The 13757-nt window shown below is 38.4% G+C and overlaps 3 protein-coding genes and 1 pseudogene across 3 annotated transcripts; all 4 read right to left on the reverse strand.

The window, feature by feature from the left end:
* Nucleotides 1-347: 347 nt before the first annotated feature.
* Nucleotides 348-1762, reverse strand: LOC137741918 (AAA-ATPase At3g50940 pseudogene; annotated as a pseudogene).
* Nucleotides 1763-2262: 500 nt separating this feature from the next.
* On the reverse strand, nt 2263-3303 carry LOC137741917 (putative protein phosphatase 2C 55). The gene has a single exon (XM_068481618.2). It carries the CDS (start codon nt 3301-3303, stop codon nt 2263-2265), a length of 1041 nt encoding a protein of 346 aa, XP_068337719.2.
* A 538-nt stretch (nt 3304-3841) lies between these two features.
* LOC137741336 (AAA-ATPase At3g50940) lies at nt 3842-5645 on the reverse strand. Its single transcript, XM_068481062.2, has 2 exons — nt 4602-5645; nt 3842-4383 (listed from the first exon to the last, which is right to left on the reverse strand). The coding sequence occupies exons 1-2, from the start codon at nt 5568-5570 to the stop codon at nt 3958-3960; spliced, it is 1395 nt and encodes a 464-aa protein (XP_068337163.2). The 5' UTR covers nt 5571-5645; the 3' UTR covers nt 3842-3957.
* A 2953-nt stretch (nt 5646-8598) lies between these two features.
* Nucleotides 8599-12247, reverse strand: LOC137743464 (alpha-1,2-mannosyltransferase ALG9). The gene is given in 9 exon segments (XM_088680614.1): nt 8599-8690; nt 8802-8969; nt 9224-9362; nt 9452-9566; nt 10060-10355; nt 10509-10726; nt 10803-10962; nt 11077-11164; nt 11833-12247. Coding segments are annotated over 9 exon segments (1485 nt in total). The 5' UTR covers nt 12120-12247; the 3' UTR covers nt 8599-8676.
* Nucleotides 12248-13757: the final 1510 nt, after the last annotated feature.

The raw sequence follows: 13757 nt of genomic DNA on the forward strand, positions 1-13757 counted from the left end.
TAAATCTTTGTCATCTAATCGGTTTAGAGAGTTGACTTTCAAGTTTTCAGTTAGATCTCCTAACTTTAGCTTGAGGGGGTGTGTTAAGGATACAATAGGACCACCAACTAATGATGTACCTGAATACAGCTTTACTCAGTTGTTAAGTTATGATGGTTAGAGTTTGTTAGATTAGTTGGTGACATAACTAATTGTATCTATTTATATATGATGTGCACATTCTATTGTAAGTAATGAGATCATTCTATTCAACACCTTCTCTCTCTACAATTCTCTCTCCCTTTCTACCTTCTGACTTTTCTTCTACAGAGTTATGAGTTTCTACATGTTGCCCTTCAAACATTACATTAACTTTCCTCCTCCATTATGTTGAATTTTTTTTTTTCGAGAAGGAAATTGAAGAGGCCTTGGAGCGAAATGTGAGAATTCTTGCTCTTCATTAGCTGTCCTGCAACTTCTGCTCGTGTGATTTCAACCTCCCGTATAAGCCCTTCAATCTGTTCAAAGAGTTTGTGATGGCAATCCCATGGTAATTGAACGCCAGCCGCTTGAATGCTGAAGTGGTGCAATATGACATGTGGATGTGCATGTCCATGCGGCCAGGTCTCAGTAGAGCAGGATCTAGCCTTTCTTTGTGATTCGTTGTGAAGACAAATATGCGTTCTTCACCACAGCATGACCAAAACCGTCTATGAAGTGGACGAGCCCAGAGAGTGTCACCTGTCGATGAAATAATAAGATAACACATATATTTATAAGTATTAATTTCTTAAAGGGATAATTTAAGTTATCTATTCATCTAGAGCTCAAGTTAGATTCGTGCTCTAAATGAAAAGTGTAAACTGACCTGAGTTTTATTGCTGTTCCTCCATGATTCATCCCTCGATTCCCCATTTTGCAGCTTGATTGTGCTATCAATATCTTCGAAGATGATTATAGATTGGTTAGGTATGGAAAACAACTTACGCAAGTCAGAATTGGAATTAATATTTGTTGGCTCCAACTCGTAGATCTCATAGTTAAGGTCATTACCCATGGCTGCAATCAAGCTTGACTTGCCTGTGCCGGGAGGGACAGATTACAAGTATCCGCGCTTCCAAGCTTTGCCGACCCTTCTGTAAAACTCCTTTCCTTTTATAAAGTTATTTAAATCATCCAACAAAGCTTTGTTAAGCCCTGTATCCATTGCTAGGAAGCTCGAAGGTAATTGGGTGGTCAAGCTTGATAGCATCCGGGTTCCATCTCCGGTTTTTCAACTCTGTGGAATTTCACTGCCTTTTGTTCTTTCTTAATGCCCTTCATCTCTCTGAAATGTTGGGCAAGTACAACTTCAACACCTTCTCTTTGTGCTAGCTCATAGGATCTTGCTTCTTGTGGTAACGATGTATTAAGGTAACTCCAATGTCTAACTAATGGCGATTTAACCTGTACACAAATCAACTTCCATTTCACTTGAAGATTTTCATATACATCAGCTATCTCTTAACCTCTATCCACTGTCACTGCTAGTTTCTTCTCTTGGTATTCTTGCTCACTTTGATTCTTCTAACAGACGGGGTCGTTAGAGCACCCAAATAGTCCTTGAAATTCATCTATGACAACGGTGAGTTGAGAAGAGAAACATTGCAAAATGTTATGGAGGCCTTAAAAGAATTAGTTCCCAAGTTCGTCGGGGATGAAGTCGTTGGAAATACTTTGACAAAGCATATGCTGAAGCAGCAAGAGTGGCTATTGCAGGCAAAAAAGCCTTCGGTTCAGGCATTTAGTTAGGTTTAATGAAAAGTGGTTTCCTAATTTTCTCTCTTAGGTTGTTTCCTGGACAGAAGAAAAGAAGCATTCCTAAACTACGTTCTCTAAGTTTTCATGAAGTGTGATGAATTGTTCTAGTGGTTAGGATTTTCTTCTACAATCTACTGCATTTTAGGTTTAAATTTTCTCTTACCGTAAATTAGTGTAAAACAAATGCTTTGCTTTGTAGTTTGTACCAAAACAAAGCACTTGACTTGTATATAACTATAAAATTGACCAAATTATTCCCATACTAAAATGCTTATTATTATTAAAGCTAAAAACTTCGAATAAAAAAAAATTTAATTGCATTAAAATAGAAGTAAAACCACCAATTCCAAACACACAAGAACATAATACATCTTGGCTTGTATAAAGAAACAAAACAAAGAAAATTATATATCTTGATTAATAGAAGAACCAAATTTTCATTCATACGTGGAACTAGGTTTAATTACATATGATTACTATTAGCTAGTCTACTATAAAGCCACAAACTTGAGCAACAATAACAGTAATGTCGTCGATCTTGCCTCCATTGTGCTCAAATCCAGCCTTTCTAGCGTTTTCTGAAAAAGGGCTAGGGTTGTACTTATCGAACGAGTTATAGAGAGCTAGATTGGCGATGCTCGAAGCCAACGCGCCACAATCAAGATCAAGATCACCACCACCACCACCTTGTACAAGAACCTTCTCAATCTCACTTGGAAACATGTTGTCCAGCAAGCCATCAGTCCCAAGCACTAGGATGTCTCCGGGGACTGTCTGAATCCATTCCTCCCAAGCGCAATCAGGGCGGTCGCTGCTGATGCTGTTCCCCAACTGATAGGGACAGTTGAACCTGCGTTGCTGAGTTGGAGATTGGTACACAACCTTGTGGTTCCTAAATAGCAAGAACCCACTGTCCCCAACGTTCACTGCATGCAAGACTCCGCTCTCTTTGTTAAGGCTGAGGATGCAAGCGGTCGACGAGCCTTTCTCCTTGGTCTTTGCATAAGCCTCCTGCAACACTTTTCTTGGATCAACGGCTTCGATCATATCCGCGGCCTTTCGTTTTCCTTTCTGTTCGTTGATGTTATTCGGATTATGGACGGCGATAAAGGCATTGTTCATGAGTTTCCTCGCGTACTCACCCGCGTCGATACCTCTGTTGGCCCAACCGCCAACGCCATCCGCCACGCCGATAGTCTGCTTCTCCGGGCAGATGAAGTGAGCGTCTTCGCCTAACTTGTTATCTTTGGCAAGATACACCGACCCACAAACCATCTCGTGCAGGTTTCTCTTTGTTTCTTGACCATAGCTATTGTTGTGGTTGATGATACCATTGTGGTTTACGTACTTCAACATGAATAAACTCAAAGTAGCTTCCGTCAGCATCATCTGTTCCCCTGCATAGTCACCGGCGTCGACGTCTGTCTTGGCACAACAGACACCGTCCCCCACGCCGATAGTTTGCTTCGCCGGGAAGATGAAGCTGGGGTCTTCAACCCTACTATGCTTCTGAGCAATCAGCATCTTAGAAAATTAGTGGAGAGATCGAGACAGAGAGAAACAGAGAGGGAAGAAATTAACAGTGGAAAATATGGAGGTACTCAATTGATAACAAGTTTGTATTTATAAGTTTTCGTAACTGGTAATTTCATATTTTCCTTTCCGAACTGGGAAGGGTTTCTTTTTCCTACTGGGAATGGGATGTATAGAATACTTCATGTCTCCTATTTATTCATTTTACACGTGTCTTTCATGCTAACAGAAATTCTAGCTGCTCGCATAACATTCCGAACCCACAAAACTTGCCAAATTTCCAAGTTTGTCTAATACTCTCATTTATTTTGGATAATTTTATTCATAATAAAATTTAACAAAAATGTCTAAGTAACTGACACGTGTCAAATAAATGGCCCACTAGTGAGTATTCTGTATGCTCACTTTTCAATTTAATCTAATGATATTAACATAGTTTTATTGTTTAAAAAAATAATAGATATGTTTAATTTTTCTTGAACTTTAAAAAAATTAGAAACATGTGTCGTATGTTGATTGGGTCATATCATAAAATGAATATATATAGTACTCATTAATGAAATTGTAAGACTTCGATCGGTACATGGAATTTTTTTAAGACTAAACTAAGGGTCTCTTGCCCTTCAAGCAATGGTTACATTAAATTCAACTAGTCTGCTCCTCTTCCATGTTGTGCTCTTCTTTCGTACCGGTCTCATTAGTTTTAGCCTTGTGATCTTGTTGAGTTTTCTTCTCCAGCAAGAAATCGATGAGGCGTCGGAGCGAAATTTGAGCATCTCTGCTCCTCATTAGTTCTCCTGCAACTTCTGCTGGGGTGACTTCAACCTCCAATATAAGTCCTTCGATCTGTTCGAAGAGTTGGTCATTGCGAACTCCATGGTAATTGAATGCCAGCTGCTTGAATGCAGAAATGGTGCAATACGACATGTGAATGTGCATGTCCATTCGGCCAGGTCTCACTAGAGCAGGATCTAGTTTGTCTTTATGATTTGTTGTGAAAATTATAATGCGTTCATCAGTACAACATGACCAAAGACCATCAATGAGGTTGAGGAGTCCGGAGAGTGTCACCTGTTGATGAAATAGTAAGTAATAAGATCACGGATATTTCTACAAGCGGAAATGTTTTCTTGCCGGACTTATATGTTAACGGACACAGTTTTTTGTTGTCATCCTATTGAGTCCGGACAACCCTTTCGGGAAAAAATCAACCTGATCTACAACTTGTACAGAAACAAAGCATTTGACTTGTATGATTTATCAAAACTATAAGTGACAATAAAACTGACCTGATTTCTGTTGGTATTACACGATTCCTCCTCAGATTCCCGATTTTGCAGCTTGATTGTGCAATCAATGTCTTCGATTACGATAATAGATTTGTCAGGCATGGCTAGCAACCTTCTCTTCAAATCAGAATTGGAACCAGCATCGGTTAGCTCCAACTCGTAGATGTCGTAGTTAAGGTGGTTAGCAATGGCTGCAATCAAGCTGGACTTGCCTGTGCCAGGAGGGCCATACAACAAGTATCCACGTTTCCAAGCTTTTCCTATCCTTCTGTAAAATTCCTTGCCATTTTTGAAGTTGTTCAAATCATCCAACAAAGCTTTCTTAAGCTCCGTATCCATTGCAAGGATATCGAAGGTCATGGGGTGATTTAGAATGACCTCTTGTGTCGAATAACAGTCATACTGGTCGTTTGTGCAGAGCTTTACTACCTTTCGTTCTCCTTTGATCGCCTTTGATCTCTCTAAAATGTATGGCAGGTAAGAATTCAACACCGTCTCTTTGTGTTTCTTGTGGAATGTTAGCTCGTACGATCTTGTTTCTGATCTTAGGGATGCATTAAGATCGCCGGGATTACAAGAACGCGAAGATTCAACCTTTGTACAAACATATTTCCACATTACTTGAACACGGTCTTCAAAAACATCAACTATCTCTTCCCCTCGATCCACTGCGACTGCTAGCTTCTTCTCGTTTGTAACCTTGCTCACTTTGATTCTTTGAAGAGAAGCGATCTCTATCGTCCCCAAATAGGCTTCAACAGCGTCAAAAACTTCATTCAAGGACATCCCTTGGAACTCCTCTATGACAATGGTGATGTGGGAAGAGAAACGGCGCGAAATGCTGTGGAGGCCGGAGAAGAAGAAGTTTCGAAATTCGTTAGGGATGAAGTCGTTGGCAATGCTTCTAAGAAGCATTGCTGAAGCTGCGAAAGTGGCTATTGCAGGCAAAAGAGCCTTTGTCTCAGACATCTTGCAAGGACAAAGTGTTTGTGTATATTTAGAAATATGAAGGATATGAAATACAAGTTTGAGGATAGAAAGGAGAACTTGTGAAGGTGGTGAAAACTAATGAAAGTGTAACATGAATATATAGAGGTCTAGGGAGAAAGTTATTACAAAGACTCTTTCCATTAGAGGTGGTCTTTCGTTGACTTTTGAACTTGACTCTTCATAAAGGATCATGAAGAAATTTCATACCTTCACCTAAAATAATCATTTTGAAGTTTCCAAGTAACTTGCATACGCCTACCGTATCGTACTCGGCGGGTGAGAGATATTTTCTCTTTGGCGTGCAAGAGAAGTCGTCAAGACTGATAGGGGACTGTCTGGGATTAATATGTTTTCAATTCACCAAATTTTCAACATCAAATTTGCAATTCACCAACCGTTTAACACCAAACTTTTAACTTTCACCAACCGTTCAACTTTCATCAATCATCCTCTATATAAACATATGTCCAATATTTGTTGATCACCAAATCTTTGCAATGATGTTATCCCACAAAACCTTCTTATTTTGATTTGTGCCAACTGCACCATCTTCGTTAACAGAAACTCATGCCAAGCATAGAGCAATATCTTCCTCACAGGTCCAATTACGACCTCTAATATGCTCTCTTGCCATGTTGAACAATTTGGAAATGGAAACAAATGGTAGAAAGATAAATTGGAAGAATTGTAAGAGAAATTTGAGTTTTGTGTGGATGTTTGAACAAATACATAGGTATTTATAGATTTTTTGGATGAATTTTGAGTTAAATAATTTTTTTTAAAATTATTTTAGCCGTTGGATTTAAATTTGGGCCGTTAGATCTTTTTTTTACTGTTAGATTTGATTATATTCGATCTCAGCCGTTGGATTCAATGTATTTAAAAATAACATATTTAAAAAAATCAAATTTGAATTTGGACCGTAGGATCAACCAACGGTTCATGAAAATCAGCCATCAGATTGAAAATGTAGCCGTTGGGTGGCCGACAAACCCCTATCATCGGGGCCCACCCCTGTCGAGAACGAAATGCAGGCGCTCCGCGTGGGGCACGTTGGAGCGTGAACGGGCCGAGACTAGCCCAAAGGCCAGCGAGTCCAGTCGCGCGGGGAGGAAATCTGGGGGGTATTTGGCCCAGCTTTAACATTTGGCATTTAGCCCAATGTTTTAGTATGGGTTGGAGATGGTTTGGGGGTGAAAATTTGGAGGGTAATTTAGCATTTAGCCCACCATTGGAGGTGGTCTAAGGGAAGGGATCCCATTTTTTCAAAAAAAATAAGGACACCCTCTTGACCATTAGATTTGACTTTAATGAAATTCTGTGGCTGAGATTAAATCACAGGTCACATAATCTTAACCACAGGATTTCATTAAAGCCAAATCTAACGGTTAAGATGATGATCCCTTTCTTTTTGAAAAATGGGGATCTCTTGGCTTCCTACACACACACACACACACACACACACACACATATATATAAACAGTGCTTTAGAAATAATTAGTTGTAAAATAAAGCAATTGGGCATTTGATAAACTGTATTTTTAAAAGTGTGATGTGAGTTGTAAAGCAAAGCGTTTGATAAATTTAATGTAAAAAGTTATATAATTATATGGAATGACAAAAATTAGAAATAGTAATGGGGAGGTGGTAACGACAGCAGTGTCGAGGGTAGTGGCGGTAATGACAGCGACAATGGTGGGGGTGTGGTGGTGGTTGGGGTGTAGGGGTAGCAGTGGTGGCAGCGACAGTGGCAATGATTGTGGTGGTGATGGTGGCATGGGTGTTATGTTGGTGGTTGCAGTCGTAGGTGGTGGCAAAGACAATAGGTAGCGATGGCAGTGTCGATGGGACTGGGTGATAGTGGTAGTGATAACAGCAACAATTGTAAGGGGGTATGGTGGTGGTGCCAACGGTGGGTTGTGGTGGTTGGGTTGCAGAGGTTACAATGGTGGTAAAGGTGGTGGCAGCAACATTGGTGGTTATGGTGGCAGCGGTGGCAATTGTGGTGGTGGCAGTAAAGACAATGATGGTTGTTGTAATGGTAGTTGTGATTATGGTGCTAGTGGTGATAGTTGTGGTTTTGGTAGTAGTGGTAGCAACGGTGATTGTGGTGGTGGTGATGACGACGATGGTTGCGGCGACGATGGTGGTGGCAAGGATTATGGTGGGAATGACGGCGATGATGTAAGGTTAGTGATTGTAGTTATAGGTGATCACTTGGTTCTTTTGGAGTGAAATGTATGTACGAGGATAGATGATGTCATTTTTTAAAATTAATGAGACGTATAACATGAATTAAAAACATTCATTAAATGCTCAACTACTTTTTATAAAAAGCAGCTTTAAAAGCAACTTACAGACGATTTTTAAAAGCTACTGAAAGCCATTACTTTAGAAATAAGCATGATATTTTATTTTTACCAAAATTTATAATTGCTTAACTTTAAAATAAAACAGTTGTTTTATGAAAAAAAAAATATACCAAATGGGGCTAAAAAAAGAGAGAAGCATACTCTTCCATCAATTACAAATTCTCAGTTTGGTGCTTAGGCACATCAAATGGTTAGAAATACACACAATCCAAGGCACCATTGAACTCAACCACTCATTTTTCTGTAAGAACTTTGAGGAAGTCACACCAACCAAAACAGTTAAAACTACGTCAAAAAAGGGGTTCTTCCTTTTACTTTTCTTTCTTTTTCCCTCCGAAGAGAAGGCGGGTTAGCACTTTAGACAAGTCATGCTGGTTCAGAATCTAACACTGTCAGAACCAAGGTGTGATGCATTAAACCATCTGCCTTCATTTCGGTACCCTTCTAAGCAGCTTGTACATGCCAAAAATATTCTTGTGCTGCCACAGATACGGGATGAAAAAGGACCGGTACTTGGCACGCGAGAGCTCTCTGTCTAAGTAAGGCAACGCTCCAATCACCTGAATTTAGAAGAAAACTAATTCAGCATATAGCAATTCATTTAGGAAACTGAGTATAAATGCAGACTCAATTTTACCTCCCAAGTTGATAAGTCACTTCCCCGAGAAGGGAAAGGCCGACTAAGCTGCAGCTTGACAAGGAATGTACATTGATCAAGATCCCGGAGCTGTAACAAAATTGATTGGTCATTTACAATGAAAGCAATTTCAGTTTTATGCAAACTAGTTTAGAGAATGGTAATTGATTACATATTGCAAGTCAGACGCTTTGTTCTTATTGTTAAGATATGGTGGCGCTGCTGCAGTTCCACCCAAGGTAGAATTGAAGGGGAAGGGAAGAAGTCCTCGGAACCCATCATCAATCCAACGAACCTCTCCCACATAATCAGGAACAAAAAATGATGATGGGAAACGGTGCCATTCACTTCCAACGCAGAGTACAGAACCTGAAATTCAGAAGGAAGCCCAGAATTTTCAGAAAGACATGGATTCCTAAAATTGCAGACCTGAATATCAACTAGAGAACCCAGTAAGCTCCTTATGCAATTTGAGACCTCAACAAGAAAAACACGTTCGGAAAAAAAAAAATTAAGTGTATGAACACTAAAAGAAAAAGCTGGCTACTTATCATTATTAAGCTACACAGTTGTAGAAGGTTCATATCAGTTAACAGAACATAACAGCAAGATACTGGTCTCACCTGTTCCTACATCGTCATGATCCTCTAAAAGCTTGTAAACCTCTATAGGCGCAGAATAACCATTGATCACTGAAAACGTACGAGCATGGGAGGCACATAATATAAGGCTAAGAACCACCGGTCTAAGAATCTTTGCTGTCTGCGTGTACAAATAAACAATAGTGTGACCGTGCAAGGTTCAGAAAGATAATTTAACAGAAAAATTTATAAAAAATAGGATAAGCTCACCATAACCGTCGGAGAATTTCCTTGGGAATCATAATCGGATCGGAAAACATCAGGAAAGCTCTCGATGACAGCCGAAGCAGCAACACAAATTAGTGGATATATTGGATAAAGGAACCTGCAATGATAAATGGAAATATCTAGTTATCAATTGCATCTAACTCTGTGACCTCACCAAATACCAAAGTGACTCACTAAATAAAAACATTTCGATCTGAGACTACAAACGGACCCTTGGCCACTCAGAAATACACAAACTGGACATTGATGATTATGGGGAAAAAACATAACCCAAAAAAAAAATTTGTTGCAGGACAACGCAAGGTTAGTGTTGTGTATGATTATGGTGAGAAATATGGAAATATTAGTAATCAGAAGAAGCTCAGATTTTGTTTAAGTAGGATAGAGGAGAAAGTATAAAGGAAATATCAAGGCACTGAGCTATCAACAGCATTTCAAATTTTTTTATTGCAAATGCACAATTGTGCAAATTTAGGAAGTGGTAGATTTCGTCGGAGATAAGCAAATACAACTAGCAGGAACATACTCAAATTCAATCAATAATAGAACAACAAGTTTCCTGATATCATAAAAGGTAACATTATTCGAACCTTTCTTCTTTGTGTGGCTGCAAAGACATGAATGCCAACCAAATATAAACTGGTGAGACAACAATCAGCAAGTTGGGGGCATACTTTTTCCTTGCAAGCGGCACCATTGCCAAAAACAGCAATGCAAGTACAAAACAAAAGTTAAAATTGTTAAATCCATTCCTTAGATAATATAGCGGCCCCTCAGTTCCATACAAATGGCTCTCACCGCCTCCTGCAACATTATAGATCAACAGATTTAACAGAGAGGATGTCCATCCACTGTAGTAGTAATGATCAACGAGAACCGACGAGACCTGAAAAGACCTCCCATGTATAAGCATAAGCATGATAAAAAAAATAAGAAAGAAATAACTTAAAGTGAAATATATAACTCTATTTGTGCCAATTACGCAGGTATAGGCTATACTTTGTACATCCACCAAAACAAAATACCAATAATGACTTACAAGAAGAGCAACAGAGATGGCGGCCCCGGCAAGAAAAGCTTGTTTGAATCTTCTAGCTAGAGAGTAGAATGTGACTGGTAAGAAAGCTAAGATTGAGAATGGCCAGCCAAGGATTACGCCTACAGCTGCGATTGTAACTGACATGGCGAATTTATCAAGTAGAAATAACCCGGATCAAAGAGACATGGCATACATAGAGAATGAGCTTGGCAAGAAACCTGGAAAATAATGTCATCAACACTCATTCGTGGAATAATTAGCTCCAGAAAAGCAAGAGAGCCAAGGCCGACTCACTTGTGCTAGCAAAAAAACAACCGCTGGTTAAGCATAGCATTGCAAGTGTGTAAGAAGCAAGACGTTTTCCATACTTTCTTGAAAGAGCAACTACCAGAACAGTGTCAGTGATAACAGAAAGGAGAGCAAGAAAGATTCTAACAGCATAGAATACTCTCACCTGCAAGCACAAAGAACTGGTTCAGCACATCTCCATAACACTAAAGGCAAGAAATCAATTTCTGCTAAAATAAAACAGAACGTTCAAAAGGCAAGGGGAAAAAACCAATCGTACTTTTTCCTCAGCAAACAACCAGGAAGCAGGTCGACCCACCAATTCATGGAAAAGAATGTACAAATAGGAGCGAAGTGCAAACTGTGAACTGCAAGAGGCATATAACAATAAAATTCATAGGTAGGATTCCTAAAATAGAAAACGATAGCAGTCATTATCGCATTTACAATAGCCATGATCCAGACAATATTTTAAGAGCACACAGCAAAGGATACAATCACCGAGTAAAAAAGATACTATGCTACCAATGGTAAGCATTTAACTCCAACTACAAAATGCTAATCTAAACACATAAATCCACAGCATTAGCTCCATTCTAACGTCAGTTTGTAAAAATCAAATTCGATAAACCAAAAGCCATTACGCTGAAGATTCACTTACTAGTTATAAAACTACCGTAAGGAAGTAAATCATATCGGTTCATATGAAGACTGCAATTAGTTCATGAGCTGCAAAGCTCTACAAAATCGTGTACGTTAACAAGCACTAAGCTTTTCGACGACAACCAAATTCCCCAATAAATTGAATCCAGAGCTTAATAGTTCTCTACAAATTACAACAAAAAATAGCATTATATTAACATCTTTAATATCAAATAAACTTCAAATAACCAAAAAGACAAATAATTTCATAACAAGCAAAATAAAAACAACCCAGAAAATAACAAACAATCATAACCCAGAAACAAAACACCTAAAAACAGAACAAAGTTTCAATTTTTCAGAGAGGAAAAAGAAAGAGAATTGAAAAGGGTACCTGTATTCCCAAGTTTGGAAACCAGATTTGTAGAGAAGGAAATGGAGAGGCTCCCAATAGTTGAAGACCTCGTCGCAGTCGTGTATGATGTTTGATGTGGCGCTCATGTACCTCAGCATTCCCAGAGCAACCAGCGGAAAGAACCACCCAAACCGTTTGGCGGCAGCGCCGCCGTCCGATTTCCCTTGCTTGTCGACTTTCGAGTAAAATGACGACGGCGGCGGCGATGATGATGATGAAGGATCATCGGACTGTTGAGGGCGTCTCAGCCTCGTGGAGAGAGACATGGTGAACTCTGCTGCTGTAGCTTTTCTGGGTTACTCAGTGAAATGGGTGTGTAGAGGAAAATGATTCTTTGCCTTCTTGCAAAGTTAAGATTAAGAAACTTTGGTGATTAAATTTAAAACTTCCACCAGTCCACCACTTGTGTTAAAGTTCGAAGTTTTTATTCCCGAACTTTGAAGTTTTTTAGCTAGGCATTTATCCAAAATACATAACTCTTCACTTTAACTTTCGAAATTTGAAATACAAGTAGTTCATGAGTTTGTCTATTCTTAATTATTTTGGTCATTTTGTCTTACAGAAATTTTCAAGGCTAAAATAATTGATGATGAGAAAACTCAGACCAAAGTGAAGAGTTGTGTCATTTAGCTAAAAAGTCAAAAACAAAGAGCTTAAAAAGAAGAGTAATGTTAGACCATCTCTAACCCTTAGGCTAAGAGGTAATTTGGCATTGAGGTCTTAGGGAAACCAAAACTTTTAAACCAAATGATGTGGCTGGAAATTATTGGATTATTAAGTGTTGATTAATGTACTTAATTTATATTGATGATACATCATTTAGTTTTCAAATTTGATCTCCCTAACATTATCCCATAAAACTCGTTAAAGACTATGAAAAAATATGAAACACATAAAAGATTTTTTTTGCTAAATTACTTTAGCCGTTAGATTTGAATTTGGACCGTTATATAAATATTTTTTTTTACCTTTGAATTTCATCAAATTAGATCTTAACCCTTGAATTCAATGAATTTATAAATATAAAACTACATGAAATACACATATATGGTGGGTCAATCCCACTAATCTTGGGCTAAATTTGGTTTTTTTTTTTTTTTTTTTTTTTTTTTTTTAGCTTTTAATTCACACATTTAGACCACCTCCAACCCTTGGGCTAAAAACTAAATTTTTTAGCCCGAATTTAGCTTTTAGCCCAAAAACAGTCTTTCTATTCCAACCCTTTTGGCCTAAAATTTTAACCCGGGATTATTAAAGAATGAAGTTAGGCTAATTGTTTTTCTTAAATCAAATTAAAAAAAAAATATGTAGAATATTGTAAATTAATTTTATGAACATTTTAATCTAAAAAAATTAAATTCCGATAAAAATTGAAAAATCACTAAATTTTTCACAAAGCAAGCCTTCAATTTTCACCAATCTTTCAACTTTCACCAACCGTTCAACACTAAACTTTCAACTTGCACCAACTGTTCATCAATCATCTTCTATATAAATACAGGTTCAATATTAGTTGATCACACAATCTTTCAACCTTCAATCATCCTCTATATTTACCAATCTTTCAACTTTCAAAGAGTTTTTGTTTCTTAAAAATCCTTAATATCTCATCAATGAGTGATAGAAGAAGGCATAGCAGAGCAATGCAGATGGCACAATACCAAGCAAAGTTTGACATTGAGGATGCAGAACTGATCAACGCGAAGCTGAACTTGTAAACTCATTTATGCAATATGAACACCATGGCAAATCTAGCCATCGTGATTCTGTCACGGGGCGTTTATTCGTGCAACATGATAGAGAAGAATGTCATGACCAAATGATGAAAGATTATTTCATCGAGCAGCCGAGATTTCTTGCTCATGATTTTCAGAGGCGGTTTTCGGATGAGGAAAGAGTTTTTT

Source organism: Pyrus communis, chromosome 11 (assembly GCF_041283825.1).
Source record: "Pyrus communis isolate YQ-2024b chromosome 11, ASM4128382v1, whole genome shotgun sequence".
NCBI lineage: Eukaryota > Viridiplantae > Streptophyta > Magnoliopsida > Rosales > Rosaceae > Pyrus > Pyrus communis.